Consider the following 20,884-nt stretch of genomic DNA (forward strand, 5'->3'; position numbering starts at 1 on the left):
CTCCCCACCTTAACCCAGCTGGTATTAGGAGTGGAGCAGATGGAATTTCCCCTCCCACTTTAACACAGCTGTTATTAGGAGCAGAGCAGGTGACAATGCCACCCACTGCCTTAACCCAGCCGGTATTAGAAGTGGAGCAGGTGGCAATGTCCACCCTCCACCTTAACACAGCTGGGATCAGGAGCAGATCTGATAGCAATGCCTGCCTTCCTTCACCCGACTGGGATCAGGAGTGGAGCAGGTGACAATGCCCCCCTGCCTTAACTCAGCTGGTATTAGGAGCAGAGCAGGTGGCAATGCTCACCCCCTGCCATCACCTATTTGGGATCTGGAGTGGAGCAGGTGGCAATGCCCACCTTGTGCCTTCACCTGGCTGGGATCAGGCACAGAGAAGGAGGCAATGCCACTCTTCCCTTCACCTAGCCGGGATAAGGAGCAGAGAAGGTGGCAATGCCCACCCTCTTCAACCTACCAGAATAAGCCACTGAGCAGGTGGCAATGCCCACCCTGTCTTCACCTTGCTGGAGTCAGGAGCCAAGCATGCAGTAATGCCTGCCTCCCCTCAACCTGCTGGAATCAGGAGCAGAGCAGGTGACAATGCCCGCACCTCTTACATTTAGCTGGGATCAGGAGCAGAGCAGGTAGTAAAGCCCATCACCCACCTTCACCTGTCAGGATCAAGTGCAGAACAGGTGGCAATGCCTGTTCCTCCCTTCATCCAGTGGGAAGCAGGTGGCAATGTCCACCCCTCTTCATCCAGTTGGAATCATGCTCAGAGCAGGCAACAATGCCTTCCCCCCTTCACCCAGCCACAACCCAAACCCACCTTCCTGAGTATATATAAATTACCTGCTAACATCTTCTCCACAGCTTGACACTGACAGATCTCTGTCTTTTGGTGCTGCATCTCTGAAGATGCTGGTCAGAGCTGCTGGTGAAACATCAGGAACTACAAAGCCAAGACCACGGTGATACAGCATAGGGAACAAAGGGGGATGGCTGGCCAGCCTGTTCCTGGGGTTATGATGAGTTTGGGGCTTCTGGGGGTGGATTTGGGTCTGTGAGGGGCTAATGTGGGGATTTGGGTCTGTGTGTGGCAGCTGGGGGGGGGGAATTGGGTATGTGTGGGGCTGTAGGGGGTGGATTTGGGGGGGCTGAGAGGACCTAATTTGGGAGGCCATAAAATGCCCCCCCAAGTGGGAGCAGGTTGAGACTTGGTGGGGGGTGGGAAGAAAGGTGGGAGAAGGGCCCCTGAGGGTTGGGGGCATTTTGCATGCAAAATGCCACCCCCAGCCACACAAGCCTCTTCATTTTTTCCCCATAGGAAATAATGGAGATCAGCAGCAGCAAGCAAATAATAGGGAATAAGGGAGATCAGCAGCAGAAAGCAAAAAGCTTTCCCTTCCTAGGTGAGGATAGGGGCCCCCCAAAGTCCAATATTTCTGAAACTTGGGGGGTAGTTATAGGATAGTTAGGAAAAGGTCTTCACCACGTTTGGCTTGATTCGGTGGGAAAATGCCTCCCCCAGGCTTCTGGGAAGCCTGGGGAGGGTTTTCCCATTGAAATCTATTACCGAAACAAGCCGGAATACCGAAATGATTACCAAATCGCGAATACCAAAACGGCTTGCCGTTTCGGTATTTGCGATTACCGAAACAGTTTCTTGTTTCGGTAATAACCGAAATAGGAATACCGAATCGGTCTGGGTTTGCACACTCCTAGTAATAACTGAAACAGGAATACCGAATCGGTCTTGGTTTGCACACCCCTAGTGGTGGGTGGGGAGACAGATCAGTGCTTGAGTACTGATGCAAAACAAACCAAGATGCATTCCAGCAGGTCTGCTCAGATGTAAGTCCAATGATATCCAATAGTGTGTACTCCTAGTGAAATGTCTTTTGAATTGCAGCCTATTTCTTCTAAACATTTCCAAAGCTGATAGGAGGGGAGGGGGTCTCCTCTTGCAAGGACTGCATTGGCAGAGAAGGAGAACTATTTCCTGGGTAGCTATTAGGTGGGGGTGAGGAAATGCACTCGCACCATGGTCATTGGTCTCATTCCACCTTCTAGTCCACAGAGTTAATTAATAATTAAAGGTCTCTCTCTCTCCTTGGGATCTGATTGGCATTGTTCAGGAAAACAAGCAAGTCCAATGTCTCCCTGCTGCTGGAAGGGTCAGACCAAAATGAAACACACAAACTTTTTGGTGGGCAAAACTTGTTACAATTTAGTTACCTGGATTTGATTCAGCATTCTGGAAGCTGCTTTAATGAGATAATCGAGCAAGTTTTGTATGCAGTTTCAGTTCATTTTTCTGATATGCACATCTCTATTCTTGCAATCTCATCTGGACTTTGCCTGTTAACTGTATTCCCCTTCCTTCATTTCAAATGCAAGTGACAAGGAAAAACCAATCTACATGCCCTCAGTGGCATTAATTACATTACAATGGAGGATTGAGTGCGAAATGTGATTTACTGTTCCTTTAAATCTTATTTGGGATCACTTTATATCTTATTTGGGATTACTCCAGGTGGGGCCTGGAGATATCCAGGAATTACAACTCATCTCCAGAGTACAGAGATCAGTTCCCCTGGAGGAAATGGCTGCTTTGGAGGATGTACTCTATGGGATTATTCCACATCGAAGTCCCTCCTGTCTCCAAACCTCACTCTTCCCAGGCTGGCCCCGCCTCACCCTTCTCTAGTAAAGAATTTATAATGCTGTATACCTTCCTTCCATGAAAAGCAAGCAAGCACTTTTCTGTGCTGCAGTCCCTCTTTTTCTGTGATACTTTTTGTCAAAACATACAGAAACGGCTGCCTTTGCTAATAAATGAACACTAGCTCTATTCACAAGTAGAAATTTACAAAAAATACTGATTATTGAACATAAAATATATCACTGCAATTCAGAACACTTATCCAGGAAACTGTGAGAGAAGGCAGCATGGTATTGCTCGATCTCGTCAGCTCTTAGAAACTAAGCAGGGTCAGTGCTTCGATGGGAGACCACCAAAGAAGACTCTGCAGAGAAAGACAAGAGTCTGCTTCTCACTTGCTTTGAAAGCTCCAACAGGGGTAGCTTATTGTGACTTGACAACAGTTTATACACATACAATAAAATAACCAAGGAAGAGAAATCATTATCCTTTGTTATCCATTTAGTTTCAGCAGCCATGTTTTACATTTTGTGGTTTGATTTAAGCCCCAAATGTGGGATGAAGTCACATGATACCGTGTGGAAGCTACTTAGATACTGAACAGTTCACTGCCTGAACTGCAGTCCTCATGATGAGAACTCTGTATTGAGTTTCATGGAAGAAACTAAAAATGGAATAGAAATGTAATAATTTTGTGGCTCAGTAGCCCATTATGTATGTTTGATTTTTGCAAGTCATGGATTGAGTATAATCTGCTGCTTCTAATTTCTGGTTTTAAAATGTGGTTTAGCACCTAGATGTTCATTTGATAGGTATTGTTGAAAGTAAAGGATGAATGAAAGTGGACAGAAACCCCTTTTATATGGGAATTGTCTTATGTCCAGTTTGCATAATTGAAAACAAACAAATCAGGTTAGTCAAGTGTGAAAGCAACTCTATTGGGAAATTGTACCAGTTTTGTCAACATTAATTTTTGGTTGCTTTTATGGAAATTTCACCTGTTCAGGAAATTACAGATTTGTCTCAAAATGTGGCTTCAGGAAGGATATTGTGTCAACCCTAATTTTCAAGTCAGTTTTCTCCGCAATAAGCTGCCCAGAATTTCCATCAGAATATTCAGGGCCAGTGTAAACTGAAAATATTAATCTGAACTTGAGCACCTTAGAGAGGAACAAGAATTTGCTTATATAAGGGTACTAGCTTGATACCTGTGCTTCGCTATGGTGTTTAACTAGAGATGGGCACGATCCGCATTACGATCCAAAAGACCCCACAATAATGGCGATCGTGCGATCGTGACTCAGCGGATCGTGATCAGCCACGGCCAACAATCCAGCGATCAGGAGGGGGCTGGATCAGGGCTGGATCATGCTCGGATTGGGAAGCCACTCAGGTGCCAGTAATCTATTCCTGGGGCAATGGAGCCAGGGGAATGCCTGAGCTTTGTTTCCCCTCCTTCTGTCGCTCTGGAAACCCAAATGGAAGCCCAGCTTTCCTTGATCAGAAGGGCTTCCTTCCAACCACGGAGCAGCAAAGCTGCACCAGTTGGGAGAAGACACCCAGGGGAGGGAGGGGGAAGGGGGTATTCTGTAGCCATGGGCACTCCAATCTCATCCCTGCAAACCCTGATAGGCAGCTCTGACAGCCAAACATAGACGGCCAAACACAAACACAGATGCCGCCGGCATCACCCACTGTTCGTTTCTTGCCAGCGTGCTCCTTTTTGGCCTGGCGGGCGGACACATGGGGAGTGCCGCTGGCGAGTGGCCAGACCCCCCTGTCCCCTGAGGGGAGGCAGCTCATTGCTGTCTCCCCATGCCCGCCGGGCCTGTTGCCCACCGCCAACACCCACCTTCCCACACATCTGGGAATAGCAGCGCCCCCCGCTTTGGCCTCCATGATCCACAATCCACAATCCACGCTCCATGGATTGGGAACGGGAGATGATCAGTGCGGATCGTTTAGTTGGGATTGTCACCGGCACCGATCCACGATCAGATGAATCGGCAATTTTTTGTGATTGTGCCCATCTCTATATTTAACTACTTTAAATCCAGTTATAATACTTATAGGTATGTAACATTTTTTTGGTTTTGTATTATAATAGCATACTACCCAAGCTTCACAAAGGTGTTTGAATAAAGCGAAGTGTGTTGATGTCGAAAACTGATGAAGTGAATTTTGAAATGTAACATTTATTGAAGAGATTTTAAAAGGAAAAGATTGTAGTGCAATAAATAAAGTTAAAAATATGTACCTTTTTTTTCTACTGAAGGATCTCTTTGTAGACCTCATTGGTGATTTTCCCCTCAGGTGCTAGGATCACCAGGCTGCTGGGTGAGCTCACTCTGTGAGAAGCAATCCTCCCTCAAGTCAATTCTTGCCACCTTCAGTGTCTGCCTCTGAGACTTGTTGATCCTCATAGCAAAGCAGGCCTTGAGGGGGAACTGCAGTCTCTTGAATTTGAAGGGGTTCTCTGATGGCATTGAGTGGTATGCATGGTATGAACACTGACTCCCTTCCCCCCGAGCACTGCTAGTGAACAATGTGGCCTCGATGATATTCCTATGGAGGGCTTTCACTCATAGTCTGGTGCCATTGCTGAATTGGTTTGGGCTGAGGTTCTGGAGCAGCATCACTGGAGCCCCCACTTTGAAGAGAAGCTTGTGAGCTGGGAAGCCAGGAGGGTTGGAGATATCGAGGAACTCCACAGGATAGTGGACTGCATCATCCATTTGCATCACTGAGTCCACAGATCTGTACTCCATTTTAAGTGAGTTAAGTTGTATTTCATTAATGATGGCAGCCTTGTCGATCTGAGGGGTCAGAATGACACGCTTGCCCAGCCAATCCATGGACTTCTCCATGATGGTGACAATATCAGGGTATATCGTGGCTGTTAGGTCTACTAGGATCATCACTACTATTCTCAGGCCTACATGGATGGTCACCTTTCCCTTGAACTCGGAATATGCTCCATCTTCTATTTTTAGTAGGAGTTCAGAGAATTCCCCAACAGACACCTCATCTCTCAAGTGGACTCTTGAGATGCTGAACAGGAGTGTTTCTGCAAGGATGAGGTTAAGAGGCAGCTTGAAGATAGCGAAGGACCATATTCCATGCCTGAGTGAGTCTTGACCTTCCATGAAATTGAGCACCTCTCTATTCATCTTCCAGGATTGCTTTGCTCATAGAGAGACTCTACCGCTCTGTGCACCTTGGGGTGATCTTGCTAGTACTTGGCCACTGCTGCTCTGTGCACTGCAGGAGTAGGATGTGCATATTTCTTTGCCACATCTCTAAGTTGCTTCCTCCTTTTAGCATCGGTTTATCTTGCAAGATGTCTGCCAGAAGGCTTCTTGGTGGCAGTAAGAGATGATGGCTGCAAGAGTTGTGAGGTGCAGTTGGACTGAGGGAGAGGTGGTGTGGTGGGCCCTTCAGCAAGTTCATGTGGGAGGTTCACATCAAAATGGCCCCTAGAAAGGTTGTGCACCATCTCTCCAGGAACATTTAAAAACTCAGTTGCCATACTGACTTTTATATAAAATCCCTTTTCAGGAGTCTTTTACTGTCTTATTCAGCTGTCTACAGTTTCCTTTACCTTATTTTTACCTCAGAACACAGAGTTTCACAGCTGACCAATCAGGGCAGGGGTTTGCGAGCAGGCAGGAGCCTGCCAGCCACACAGGAAATCCAGGCCCCACAGGGAGATTGGAAACCCTAGAGGGGAAGACTGGGAGGTGTATTTTTACCTCAGGACACATTCAATGACTCCCAACAACAACTGCATACTGTTTAGAATGTTAGCGTGATGACCAATCAGGCCACATATGAAAATGACCTCAGGGAAGAATGGCTGAGATGGCAGTTGGTGGTGTAGGGGAGCAGCCTGCCAGCCACACATAGAAGCTGTATCCTTATGGGAAAACACATTTTACCCCTTTTTACCCCCTTAGGGGGTGAATTTCTTAAAATCTCTTCTTAGTGAGTCTTTACATTATGAAAGGAAAATTCTCCTCACATTTCACGTTTCTAGGTTCAGGGGTTTGGGCTGGGCGTTGATGAGTCAGCCAGATCATTTGCCTTTATATATATAGATAAGCTTTCGAGAATCGAAGCTCCCTTCTTTAGATATCTGATAAAGGTATCTGAAAAAGGAAGCTCTGACTCCCAAAAACTTACACCCTGAAATTCTTGTTGGTTTCTAAGGTGCCTTTTGGCTGAGATCCTGTTGTTCTACTCCAGCTAACAGAAATTGATATGAATTTGCAACTTAAACATTCCTTCCTTCACAAAATCTTTGATCAGGAGGAGTTGATGCAGTGTACCATGAAATAGTGTTTTTTATGAATCACAGAATTCAAATCTCAAATCTGCCATGAGCTTATGCTTCTGTTTCCAATCTGGAAATAATAATACTGATCTACTTTATTTGGTTCTGGAACTGATAAACTAATCTACTTAAATACTTGGAACACTCTAACATTCAGAGTTAAACTATATGAGATGCCCAACACACAGCGGGTTCCTGCAAGTTTACTTGGGAAGTGTAGTTGGACCAGTAGCAGCAGCAGGGTCAGAAGGATGGGAAGGAAAGAGTCAGTGAGGAGAGCCCAAAGTTGACAGGCAGCTAGCAGTGGCAGAAGAGCTGCTGAGGCTGACTTAGCCACCGCTAGGCTCAACCATCCCTTCTCACAGAGAGGGGAAGGAGACTGGTGGGGGCAGCCTCAGCAACTCCTTCTGCCACTGCTAGCCACTTGTCAGTTTTGGGCTTGGCTGTCTTTTGGCACCCCTCATTGACTCTTTCCCTCCCATACTTCTGGCCCTGCTGCTGCTGCTCTAACATGCCCCCCCCTGTCCCTGAACTCTGGGAGGCAAACCTTAATGGAACACATCTTCTTGGGTATTTCTCTGAGAGATCAGGGAAGGGGCATGTCAGAGCAGCTGCAGGACAGAAGGAAAATAGGGAAAGATTCAGCAAGGGGAACCCAAAGAGAGCCTTCTGCCACTGCTAGCCACCTGTCAGCTTCGGGCTCAGCTTTCTTTGGGCTCCCCTCACTGACTCTTTCCTTTCTGTCCTTCTGGCCATGCTGCAGCTCTGAAAAAATCCACTTCACTTGAGTTTTTGTCTGGGAGCTCAGGGGAGTGGGGCATGTCAGAGCAGCAGGAACGTCAGAAGAATGGGAGGTAAAGAGTCAGTGTATGGAGCCCGAGAAGAGCTCCCAATGCTGACAGGCAGCTAGGTTCTCTTCACTGAGTCTTTCCCTCCCATACTTCTGGCCCTGCTGCTGCTCTGACCTGCCCCCCCCCCCGAGCTCCTGAAAGAAAAATCGAGTGGAGCGGATTTTTGCAGAGCAGCAGCAGCAGGGCCGAAGAATGGGAGGGAAAAAGTCAGCAAGGGGAGTCTGAAGAGAGCCGAGCCTGAAGCTGTCAGGCAGCCAGCAGCAGTAGTATCTCCTTCTGCTGCTGCTAGTTGCCTGTCAGCTTCGGGCTCCCCTCGCTGACTCTTTCCTTTCTGTCCTTCTGGCCCTGCTGCTGATGGCCTGACTACACTTCCTAGGTAAACTTGCAGAAACCGACCATTGCTCTCACTGAGCAAGATTTGAGTCCAGTAGCACATTAAAGACCAACAAGATTTCCATGGTATACGCTTTTGAGAGTCAAAGATCCTGAGGGAGCATTTACTCTCAAAAGCCACCTTGGAAATGTTGGAAATGTTGATGGTCTTTAAAGTGTTACAGGGCTTGAACCGTACTCTTCTACAGCAGACAGATGTGGCTCCTATCTGAAACTATCCAAAGTTCACTGTAAATGAGAAATATTAACATTATTTATTGATCACTTTAACCAAACTATTTTACAGACATTAGAGGTTACATTTTTGCATTCCTATGGGAGAAAAGTACTTTGCCTCCTAATCTCCTAATGGCATTTTTCATCTCTGTGTTTCTTAATGTATAGATGATTGGGTTCAGCACTGGTGAAATCACGGTATAGATGAGAGAGACTATCTTGTCTTCTGGAAATTTTTGAAAAGGCCGATCATAAATGAAGGCACATGGAATGAAATGCAAGCTAACCACTGTGATTTGGGCAGCACAAGTGGAAATAGCTTTGTGCTTGCCTTCTGAAAGATGGTTTCTTATCTTGATCAAGATGACAGTATATGAAATGAGCAATCCAGTAAAGACCCCTGTAATAACCAGTCCATTGTTGGTAATAATAAACAGGTCAACATTGTATGTGTCTGTGCAGGCTAATTGCACAACCTGTGGGATGTCACAATAGAAGTTGTCGAGTACGTTGGGACCACAGAATGTTAACCGTATTACCATTGAAATCACAGTAATAGCATGAATGAAAGCAACTATCCAAGCTCCTGCCATTACTTTCAAACACATATTTCTGTTCATGATAGTCATGTATTGCAATGGTTTGTGAATAGCCAAGTACCGATCAGCTGCCATCACCACAAGAAAAAAAATCACGGTACCGCCAATGAAATGGATGCAAAACATCTGAATAATGCAGCTACTGTAGGAGATGGTTTTGTGCTGGGTGAGTAGAATTTGCAACAACTTGGGTGCAGTAATTGAGGATTCAGAGACATCCAGGAAAGCCAAGTTAGCCAAAAGAAAGTACATAGGGGTATGAAGGTGATAGTCACAGATTACAGTAATTATTATAGTGAGATTTCCCAACCAGGTAGCCAAGTAGATGAACAGAAAGAGGAAAAATAGGAAGTGCTGGTGTTCCGGATTTTGGGACAAACCCAGAAGGACAAATTCACTCACTCTGCTGGTGTAATTCTGCTCCATTCCACAACCTTTAAATACATAGGCAGAAAGAGAGTAATAGGACTTATGTTGTAAGCTGCCCTGAGCCCATTTGCAGGGAGAGCGGGGTATAAATCGAATAAAATAAATAAATAAAAATAGCCATGTCCCCTTCAGCCGGTTACTTGACTAATATTTTGAGAGATCTCTATTTAAATTTTTGCAGAGATTAAAAAAAAATCACAATATGACAAGATTCAACCATGCTCACCCTTTTTGTAGTTAATGGTATAGTTAACTTCTGTCTTCTACTCTGACTTTGATTAGATCCTGCCTCAGTTTTTCTAATAAACATTGCAAATATAAAGTTAATCTGATGCCTTTTTTCCTGCAAAGTCTTCCTTTAAGGGTAAAAATTTCCCCCGCAAAGATTTTTTTTTTCTACTCGAGAGAAGTTTCCTCAAAAGTTGTTGAAGGAAGTTGTGCTCTGCTGGAGGAAGATGTAGTGAAAAGGAAATCATAGTGGAAGGGAGTCATGAGGTTGGATTCAGTCAGCCTTTTTACTCGGTCTAGCGCATAGGATCCAAACCATAATTTTCAAATGGGTTTGAGGGCTCATAAGATACACTCCTGTTAAAATGAAATGAACTTACATGGCATTTCACTCTCTCTGAATTGTGCCTTTTCTGCCTGCCTATCTAGATTAGATCCAATGCTTCCTTCCACTAAATAAGGACTCTTCCACTAGAGGAAGGAGTTTTTTGCCAGTGTAAAGATTTGTTTCTTAGCAGAGAAGAACCATATGAGCCAACTCATATTTTATACATAATAGCTAAAATGAATACATCACATTCAAAAGCCCTGTTTTAATAACTAAAAATCTCATCCCATTTGTCACCACTTTCAATTCTTGAGAATTTGCTACTTCAGTTTCATAAAATTCTAAACAATGAGAAGTTGCCATTACCAGTACAATATTAAGAAAGCTTGGCAGTTATTATTTTTCAATTAATATTTTTCAAGTGATTATGCTTAGGAATGTTTTATTTGTTTGTTTTTGTGGCTATTGGCAAATAATATTACTGAGAGCATTTTTTTAAAAAAAATGTACTACCTATAAGAAAAAAATAACTATGCTAAACAGGAAACGGTAAATATAAGAAATATATAAGAAAAAATAAATATGCTAAACAGGGTTATATATAGTTAGGGCATTGGAAACATTTCAGATTCATTTTTCTGGAAAACCTGAATCACACTTGCCTCTGTCAAAACCATTCAAACAAATCAATCATATCTTAATATGCCTGGTGATATTCCACAGTTGTCCAATTATTAAGACAGCTTTTTACTAGATACCTACTTTTTATGTATCCATTCATCCATCCAAAAGTTCATATACTTTGTACACTGTACTATATAATATGGGGACATCTTAAAATCACAACATATTTGATATAAGTAAATATGAAAGAAATATCCCCTTTTTCATTTCAAAATTGCAGGGAACCACATAGTATTAAAATTCTTAGAATGCGGTTTCCATTGATGAGATAGGATTTCATTACTGAAAGATAAAACATTGTTTAAACTATTGTTTAGGTGAAGGTAATTGGTTTAACAGAATAAAGAAAGCACAATATTGAAAAAGTTGCCGTGCATAATAAATAAAATGTACTTATGAGAAGAAAAAAAATGACTTCTGGAACAAAATAACTTAATTCCTGATAATACTATGTTTTGCGTCTCTCATTTAGCAGCTAAACAGTCTTCAATGAAGTCATACCTTACTGATGCTTTAGTAAGTCTACCTAGCATTTGAATCAGAAATCAGTACCATAAATAACCTATGAGGTTTTCGAGTCCTGCTTGCCCCCTCCCCAAGAAAAAATTATCAAATCTCTTTAGACTCCGCATCTATTATTATGTTACTGCTCTGAGGGCTTAATAAATGATGGCCAAGGAATCAGTCCAAGTATTGGAATCTGAAGTCATTATATCAACTATTAAATTAGCTCTGCGTCTCTCTCAGGGGGTTCTACATTGCGTGTATTGATTTGTGAGGTTCTCTCTTGCCTAGTGAACTATTTTTTTAAACATTAGCAGAGAGTTTCAAAAGCTGTTTGTGATCTCATAGGTATTTGCTGCTCAAAGAACAAAGGCAAGAATTGATTAATAAGGAGTTGTTACAGAGATATTTGGTGGTTTCTTTTGAAGGGAAGCATATGAAGATTTCTGAGGGAAACCTAGGTTTCTATATGCTTAGCTAATTTTCTCATGGGTAGTTGTTTGAAATAAATTTTGGGATGGTTTCTTAGATTTTTAAAAAAATTACAATAGCATTTGTGGGTGGCATCTGGTACCATTATACTGACTACATACTTTATCTGTAAGGCACATAATTAGTTGCTGCTGGATCTCAGATTTCCAAGTCACAGCTCAGAAGACCAACATTCCATATATATGAAAAGACAGGTGGAGGGATGCTAATTTTCCTACTTCATTTCTTTCTGCCATATCAAATTTGTGTCTGGAAGATCCTCTGTTCTTCAGAAACAGATTCCAAAGCCTAAAACAGCCTTTTTTGACTGATTATTAAAGAACTAGCAATAAAGCCCATTGTGGGGGAAAATACAGTGGGATCTAGAAAGGGGAGGGTGGGCAGGTGGGCATACCCTCATTCTCTGTTACTCATCATGGTCGAATGAAGGCAGAGGGGGTGGGCATTGCCACCTCCTCTGCACCTCAGCCCAGCTGAGTGAAGAGTGGGAAGGCATTGCCACCTGCTATGTACCTTATCCTGGCTGGGTGAATAGGGGGGCAGGCATTGCCACCTGCTCTGCACCTGATCCCAGCTGGGTGAGCAGGGGTGGGCATTGCCAACTGCTCCACTCTTGATCCCGGTCTTGGTGAAGAAAGGACGAGCATAATCTCCTACTATGCACCTGATTCGAGCTGGGTGAATATGGGGGGGGGCATTTCTGCCTACTCAGCACCTGATTCTGGCAGGTTGAATGGGGGGAGGGGGGTAAGCATTGCATCCTGCTCTGTGCCTGAGCTGGGCCGGGTGAAGGTGGGCAGGCATTGCCTCATGCACCATTCCTGATCCCAGCTGGGTGAAGGGGGTGAGCATTGTCACGTTCTCATCACCTGATCCCAGCTAGGTGAAGGAAGGATTGCTACCTGCTCCACTCCTGATCCCGGCTGGGTAAAGGGACAGGCCTTGCCACCTGCTCCATGCCTGATCCTTACCAGGTGAAGCAGGGGTGGGCATTGCCACTTGCTCTGCTCCTGATCCTATCTGGGAGAAGAAAGGACAGACATTGCCTCCTACTATGCATCTGATTCCAGCTGGGTGAAGTGAGGAGTGCATTGCCACCTGCTCTGCACCTGAATCCAGCAGGTAGAATGGGGGGTGGACATTGCCTCCTGCTCTGCACATGATCCAGGTGGGTGAAGGGGGGCATTGCCTCATACTCTGCTCTTGATACCAGCTGGGTGAAGGGGGAGGGCATTGTAACCTTCTCATCGCCTGATCCTGGCCAGGTAAAAGGAGACAGGCATTGCTACCTGCTCTGCTTCTGATCGCAGCTGGCTGAAGGGGGTAGGCATTCCCCCCGGCTTCATGGTTGATCCCAGCGAGGTGAAGGGCGCAGGTATTGCCACCTACTCTCCTCCTGATCCCAGCTGAGGCTCTGACTACCCCAGAGCTAACCAAGGTAGATGCCTATAGCCCTTGCTTACTGCCTGTGAGCACTCATCCTGCACTCAGACTGCTGCCACCAAAGCCTCTATGTGGGACGCTGCTGCAGTGGAATACTGTCACAGAGGCTGCTGCCACCAGAGATCACCACCATTACAGGAGCTGCCACTGCCTTGCAAACTGCCTCTGAGAGCTACCACCGCCAAACATTTGCCTCTACAAAGCTGCCCCAAAGGACTCCTGCAGGCCAAAGACAAACCCAGCTGGCTCAAGAACTTAAGTCCTGCTAATGGACCTGTCTAATGACTGCCCCATCCAGGTGCATCAGCAAGCACCCACCCCCAAGAGCCTGGCCAGCCTGATGCTGATTGGCTGGCCAGGTAGTTTGAAGCTATAGGCTCACACACAGCCACGAGAATACTGCTGAGAGCCTCTGGCCTGGGAGACATGGCTGCCACCTTGCCCTGATCCCTGCAGCCCACAAAAGGGGATCAACTAGTAAGTTGAGGCCCGGAACTTACTAAGAATCTCATAAGAATTCTTGAAGCATAGTTTCTTCTGTCAGCTGTTGGGTCAAATGAATTCCTAAGATCTTAAAAGGAGGACACCCGGCTAATTGTATTTAAAATAGGAAGGAGGTATACAAAGTGATATTTTCATCCAGAAACAACTGTAGACCCATTTGGCACGAACGGTCAAAAGAGCTTGCTCATGCTAATATTTGGGATAATGTTGTAAAGGGATTTCTTATATTTATATCATGTAATACAACGTTGAGAAAACCAATGGAAAATTGTTATGGAATGCATCCTACAACTCTCTGTCACTGTTTGATCACACAACTACCATCCAGATTTCCAAGGAAAGTCTTTCTCCATCACAGAAAGCCTTCGTATAAGGGACTCAGAGGTCCAAACTTCACAGAGGACTTTTAGTTTACAAATTCAATCTTAGTTTTCCAGTGGGCACCAAAAGACACTAGAATACCTAAGAGCTTTAACTTTCTGAACTAGGTTTTTTTTTACAGGAATGCAATCAAAAAGTGAGAGTGTCATCTTATATTTGCATTCAAGTTACTGTTATATCCAACAATAATTGTGTGTGTGTAGCATTTTTAAGGGCTCGTCTTACATTCAGGGTTGTTGTCCTTACAAGTAAATATGGTATACAGCAAAATGCAAATAGATGTGCCTAAATAAATCTGTGCCACCTCTGAACTTGCCAAACGTCCAACTATTCACTTAAATAGTTGGCAGGCTTACCACTGACTGATAATTGGTAATGTCACATGTGTGTCCAAAGTATTGATGACCTCTTATTTCTGAAATTCTGACATGGTGAACATAAATGTAATCATTATCATTTAAAAATATCTCATACATTAGAAGTACACACAGATAAGAATATAATACTTGTGCCTCCAGTTCTTTAGGGAGTGAACAGGTCCATTGAGAATAAGCTTGACTATATCTTTCCCACAACACAGGCATCTTGTTGACTATGGGGACCACATAGAGAATATATGAAGTCATACGGAAAGAGGAATGCATTTGTTCAAAGTTTCTGCTAGTGTGAGGGGTGGCAGAAGCATAGTTTTCCATAGCAAAAATGGAAGACATCAAGATTTCTCCAGATTACCCTGAAAATCTCTCTGTTTCTGAAGCTGTTTCTTCTTGCAATCAAATTTTGGTCTAGTGAAAGGGATTAGTATACTTGAAATGAATCGGTAATGCCTTCCTTCCTTTTCTGTATTTAGTTGGTCTAAAACTGTCTACATCTTCTTTTTCATCCCTGTCTGTAACCATCAACAGACTGATTAATATGTTTATCTCAATCAACATCTCTCTCTCACTTTGGGATGGGGGGGGGTAGTCCAATCTTTCTATCTCCATTCAAAGGGAGAGGAAATAAGAAGAGTGGATCAGAGTGTTCTCATTGTTTTTCATCAACTCCTCCCACATTCTATCAATCCACACTTCCAACAAAATCAACAAAGACTCCTTCCACACAAGTCATTTTCTCGTTTGTCTCATGGTTTGGTGAGGGTATGTTTCAAATGTCTGCAGCTGAATTCTTGCCGATGTAAATTGGAATAATGCTATTATCTTGTCATATGCAAAGGTAATGTGCTTGGTAACGGTGCTTTTGCCTTTATTTATTTATAATATTTATTTATTTATAGTCTGCCTTTCTTACTGAAATCCAAGGTGGATCACACAGTGCAAGTGAAATATAATGTCATCACCAGCTGGAACAATCACTGAGCAAAGCACAATAATGAACAACTGTTAGGACATACAGTGAACAGATACGTTGGGGTATGGTAGCAAAAAAATTGAAAACCAGAAAAAAGCTGAGCACAGAGATGAAATCTGAACTTCTGCCATTATTTTTCCTGAAATGTAGGTCCTGTTTGGCTATTCCTTCTTTGGTGGCTTGTATTTGTTGCTTTTTCTTAATTAGGAGGAGAGTGATACCTTATAAGCTAAGACCTCCTTTCCTTTCCTCTTCCTTGTAGCTTACACTGAATGCATGCTGTATCTACCCAAGTCTAGTTCTTCAGGGCTAAGCCACTTAGGTGACTTCACTGTGAGGAGAAGAACAGTTCATCGCAGGGCCTTGGCTTCCTCCCAGTCACTGATGACAATAGAGATAATAGGCATTGCATCTTGGACCCATTAGAGATTATAGGCATTGCATCTTGGATCCATGCTGATACTCACCAAGTCCAAGCCAAGTCCCTGTGGCAATGTTCTATATCTGTATCTGTTCACAGAATGATAGTATTAAAAAGGAGCCAGTGATGCTTTTTTTTAAAAAAAAAAATGAGGACTATATAAGGAAGACTGGGTCTCTTTCATCTCTGTTTCTTTTCATATAGGGCATGAAGTACAAGATGTCCAATGAAAGTTCCATTAATGAATTTCTGCTCTTGGGATTCTCTGAGGTTCGAGAGATTCAGCTTGTACACTTTGTGATCTTTCTGTTGATTTATCTATCAGCACTCATTGGGAATATCCTGATAATCACAGCTGTAGCAACAGATCCTGGTCTCCACAGCCCCATGTACTTCTTTCTGGCAAATTTGTCTGTTATGGACCTAGGTTACATCTCAGTCACTATACTCAAAGCAATGGGTAACTCTCTCATGAACACCAGGTTGATATCTTACCCAGAATGTGTCATCCAGGTTTTCTTCCTTTTCTTCTTCATGGCATCAGACTACTTCCTCCTCACTGTCATGGCCTATGACCGATATGTTGCCATATGTAACCCCCTGCATTATGAAATGGTGGTGAATAAGGAGGCATCGATCCAAATGGCAGCCATCACATGGATCAGTGGTCTTTTCTATGCAACCATACACACTGGAGCCACCTTTGCAGTCCCTTTCTGCTCCAACATCATCAATCAGTTCTTCTGTGAGATCCCCCAACTACTCAAGCTCTCCTGCTCTGACTTGTATCTTATTGAAGTTGCAATGCTTGGTTTTAGTGCATGTTTAGGACTGGGCTGCTTTGGCTTTATAGTTGTATCATATGTTGAAATCTTCAAAACAGTGTTCAGAATCCCTACTGTGCAGGGAAGAGAGAAAGCTTTCTCTACTTGCATTCCTCATCTCATTGTAGTGTTCTTGTTTCTTTCCACTGGTACCTTTGCCAACCTAAAACCAACATCCAGCATCTGGGTAGGTCTGGACAGAATGATTACTATGGCTTACTGTGTTATTCCACCACTGATGAATCCCATAATTTATAGCATGAGGAACAAGGAAATCAAAGCAGTGCTATGGAAACTCTATTACAGATCTTGGAGTGAGCCCATCAAAGGAAAACAAAACTGTGTATCTCTGTGGCATCGTATTCAATCAAGACACAAAAACCCCTGAGCCAAAAAGGAACTCAAAGATTCCCTTTATCAACTGACTGCATATGTTATGGAAGGTCTTATAGAACCAAGCCATTAAGAAGAAATGGAGAGCTTTGTAATTCATGTGCTACATCAATATAGTACCGATAATTAATAGACAGTAAACCTATAGAGTAATTAATAGAGTAAACTTATGGCATTATAGTAGCTAATATAAGACAGTTATTATCAGTGGTGTTGTCAAAGATGTTATATAAATGACTATCTTAGATGTATACTAAATAGATTGCTAATTTGTACTTTTCCCAACAACAGCACTTGCTGCTATAAATAACAGACTAAGGGCCAAGCTACACATGACGAATGACACTTGAACGGCAAGTGTATTTCTCCCTGTTCACTTGCCCTCCACTCAATCCACTTGCTGTTCAAGTGTCATTCGTCATGTGTAGCTTGGCCCTTAGACTCTGTAATTAACAAAAGTTACTTTTTCTTTAGTGAGCTCAGGGCACCAGCGGAGGAGGAGTTACAACCACCTGCCATTTATGCCCATGCAAGGCTTAGTTCACTCCCTTTTCACTTTCTACCCTGCAGTTTAGGATTGCACTGTGAATCTTGAATACAGTAGAGAAGATATACCCATATGAAACTCATATTAAAAAGAAGCAAAATGAACCCAGATAAAGGTTTTTGGTAAGAATAAGTCACATGATTGCTGTTGTATCAGTTCAAGATTAATAACAGGAAAATGTCAGAGAAAAAAAATGTGTTAGTAATTTGTACGACTGCATTGGTTATACTGCTAACCCTCCATCACCCATGCAAAATCTTCCACTTGGAAGCGGGTGTTTCATTTCATCTGTACTGAAGTAAAGAAAGGACTACTTGGCTGCTGCACATGTGAGAATGAAAAATACTTGGATAATGCATCCAGAGAAGGAAATCTGTTTGCTGCTTGTCAATGAACTGACCATGAACTGGTGAAAGTGATCTATATGTAGGAAGCATCTAAGAATGATAAATTCACCCAGAAGTAATACATGGAACTATGTTGGTGATGATTCTGGATTACAGTCAGGATCAGAAGGAAGTTTCCCATCAAGGCTGCTGATAAACAAAGGGCCAAGCTACAAGTGACAAATGATACTTGAATGGCAAGTGTATTCCCCCCTAGTCACTTGCCCTCCAATTGCACTCCATGTAATCCACTTGCCATTCAAGTGTCATTCATCACTTGTAGCTTGGCCCTAAGAGATATAAAGGAAAGGCTTAACATTTCTAGATCTAAGTAAGAATTTTGTTACAAGCTGTTCAGTTTAACAGGGTTGACATTTGACCCAAAATGCTGATTAATCAAGCTTTTACTGCAGATCCTCCCCCTGTTGTCAGGTGTGATTTGTGAGTCAAAGGAGACTCAGAAAGAGGCACCCATGGGCAGAACACACAGACTGCCCCCATAACACTGATCAATTGTATGCAGGTGGGGATTGAAATGGCTGGAATCCTGTAACCCTTCATCCTCCTTCCCCTGGAACAGTTAGTGGGCCATGGTTCAAACTCTCCATTTGGAGGCACTTTGGGGCCTTTTAGAATGACCCCCATGTGGTGCGGTGCTGTGTCTGTGATGGCCTGGTACACAGGGGCAATGACCCAAAGCACCAGTCATCGACGGTCCTGACTAGGCACCTGAAGATGCACCACCCAAGCCTCTAGTCTCTGTCCTTGGACAGCAAAACATCCATCAGGGGGAGACAGAGGTCCACCAGCTCCTCTGACATGGGATCAGTGGGAGGGTCACCGGAATCCACCCCAAGGAAGAAGACTTGCCCCGAAGGTGCTGCTGGTGAGAGCAGAACAGTGAGGCAGGCTGCCATTGGGGAGGTTGTTACATCTGTGTTGGGGGTGGTGCTGCTAAAAGGGCTCAGGAGGCAGACATTTGCCCTGCAAGGATTCTGGGTCATGTCATCCCCCAGATCCATGGGCTTGACCCGTTCCTTGTCCAGGAGCTCAAGCACGAGCAAGAGCTGTTCCACAGGGTCAGGGTCTTTGTGAGGAGGATGCAGGCATGCTTGGCTGAGTGCTTGCATCCTCTGCACCACGAAGTGCCATACCAATTGCCATCCCTCTGCAACCCCCGCATCAAGGGCAGCATCACCATGCAGATGGGTCAGAGACCCACCCAAATGGCCCCATTCGATCTCTGGGCCTCAATGGTGGGCTGTGTGTTTGGCCACAGCATGGTTGGCACGTCTCTCACAGTGAAGGATGCATCAGGGGCCATGGTGTGCAAGCACCTTGTGGAGCCCACTGAACCCCCCCCCATTCCAACCCATTGGAGTATTGGGCCACTAAATCTGCTGTATGGTGGATCTGTCCATTTTCGCAAGCGACTTCTTGTCCTACCCTCCCACCAGTGTGCAGAGTGAGCAGGTGTTCTCCCATGTGGGAGACCTCCTCTGTCCTCATCATGCATGTCTGCACCCAGGCCTTGTGGACATGTTGACCTTAATCAAGGTCAACCTCAACCTACCTGTTATCCCTCCCTGGACCTGGACCTACCTTGGCTCTGAGCCACCCCAGTCTACTGTGGTTGTAGGCCAAGCTCCTCCGCAGAGGGCTCTAGTCCCCCTCTGTTCTTAGGGCTGCTTTCTTGGCTGGTAACCCTTTGCCCTCCTCTCCCAGACAAGTTCCCATTCCCTCTTTCAACCTCTCCCTCTCAGGATGGTGCCAATACGATCCTTCCCTACAAAATGTCCTGCCCATCCTGTCCTTTCCCTGAAGGCAGGAATGTGGGTGCTCTCTGATGCTCCATAGGGCAGCTCAGGAGCTGTAGCACATGGTTACACAGCCCAGAGCCCCCTATCCAAGGCTCCTGCTGTCCCCTCTGTGCATGGGGGGCTCTGTGCTGTTCCCTCTGTGCAATGGGTCACTTGACACCTCCTTTCCATGAAGGCAAGAAGGTGAGTAATGTTGACAACAGCCTCCACTGCGACACACGAGTATCGGATAAGCCTCTGCCAGAACAGTCTGTGCAATCCAACATGGTGGATGTTGGCATCCTCTTTGTCCTCCTCTCCCTGTCAAGCTCCCCATCCTTCTTCAAACTTTGCCCTCTCTGAAACCACTCCGCCCCTTCCCAATGACCTCTCCTGCCCTGTCCATCCTGCCCTTTCCATGAAGGCAGGAAGGTGGGAGATGTCAGCTATGGTGGCTTCTGGGAGCAAGGAACAGCTCAGCTGTTGTTGCACATGAAATTGTGTGGTACGGTGAGCCATCCCTATGGAACTGGCTGTCCCCTCTGGGCAGGGGGGAATGGGTCCCACCATGAACAGTCATGTACTTTCCACAAAGACAGGAAGGTGGGTGATGTTTGCTGCTGTCACGGGCTGGGCCAGCCCAAGCAGGGTGGTTCAAGTCCAAACCTTAATGCCAGAGTCTGAGGGGAGTTCCAAGAGCAAAAGCCAGGTCAAACCGGTGGTCAGAGCACGAGATAACGCCAGGAGTGAGTCCAGAGTCCAAGAGCAAGGTCAGGTACAATCCAAGGTCATTTACCGGTAGTGTCAGGTCCAAAAGCAGGCACGGAACACGGAACACGGAACACAGAACACGGAACACGGAACACGGAACACGGAACACGGAACACGGAACACGGAACACGGAACACGGAACACGGAACACGGAACACGGAACACGGAACACGGAACACGGAACACGGAACACGGAACACGGAACACGGAGTGGTTGCAGGCAGTAGACACATTGCTTCCATGCCCGGCAGTTCCTCCAGACTAGCTCTTATAGCCAGGAGTGGTTTTCAGCCAGCTGCTGGGGCTCCATCCTGACGCTACTCATCGTCACTCTCCAGCAGTTGGC

The 20,884-nt window shown here is 44.8% G+C and overlaps 2 protein-coding genes across 2 annotated transcripts; one reads left to right on the top strand and one right to left on the bottom strand.

The window, feature by feature from the left end:
• Nucleotides 1–8,535: 8,535 nt before the first annotated feature.
• LOC129339337 (olfactory receptor 4D9-like) lies at nucleotides 8,536–9,480 on the bottom strand. Its single transcript, XM_054993922.1, has one exon. It carries the CDS (start codon nucleotides 9,478–9,480, stop codon nucleotides 8,536–8,538), a length of 945 nt encoding a protein of 314 aa, XP_054849897.1.
• A 6,557-nt stretch (nucleotides 9,481–16,037) lies between these two features.
• On the top strand, nucleotides 16,038–17,030 carry LOC129339338 (olfactory receptor 14I1-like). The gene has a single exon (XM_054993923.1). It carries the CDS (start codon nucleotides 16,038–16,040, stop codon nucleotides 17,028–17,030), a length of 993 nt encoding a protein of 330 aa, XP_054849898.1.
• Nucleotides 17,031–20,884: the final 3,854 nt, after the last annotated feature.

Source organism: Eublepharis macularius, chromosome 12, assembly GCF_028583425.1.
Source record: "Eublepharis macularius isolate TG4126 chromosome 12, MPM_Emac_v1.0, whole genome shotgun sequence".
Taxonomy (NCBI): Eukaryota; Metazoa; Chordata; class Lepidosauria; order Squamata; family Eublepharidae; genus Eublepharis; species Eublepharis macularius.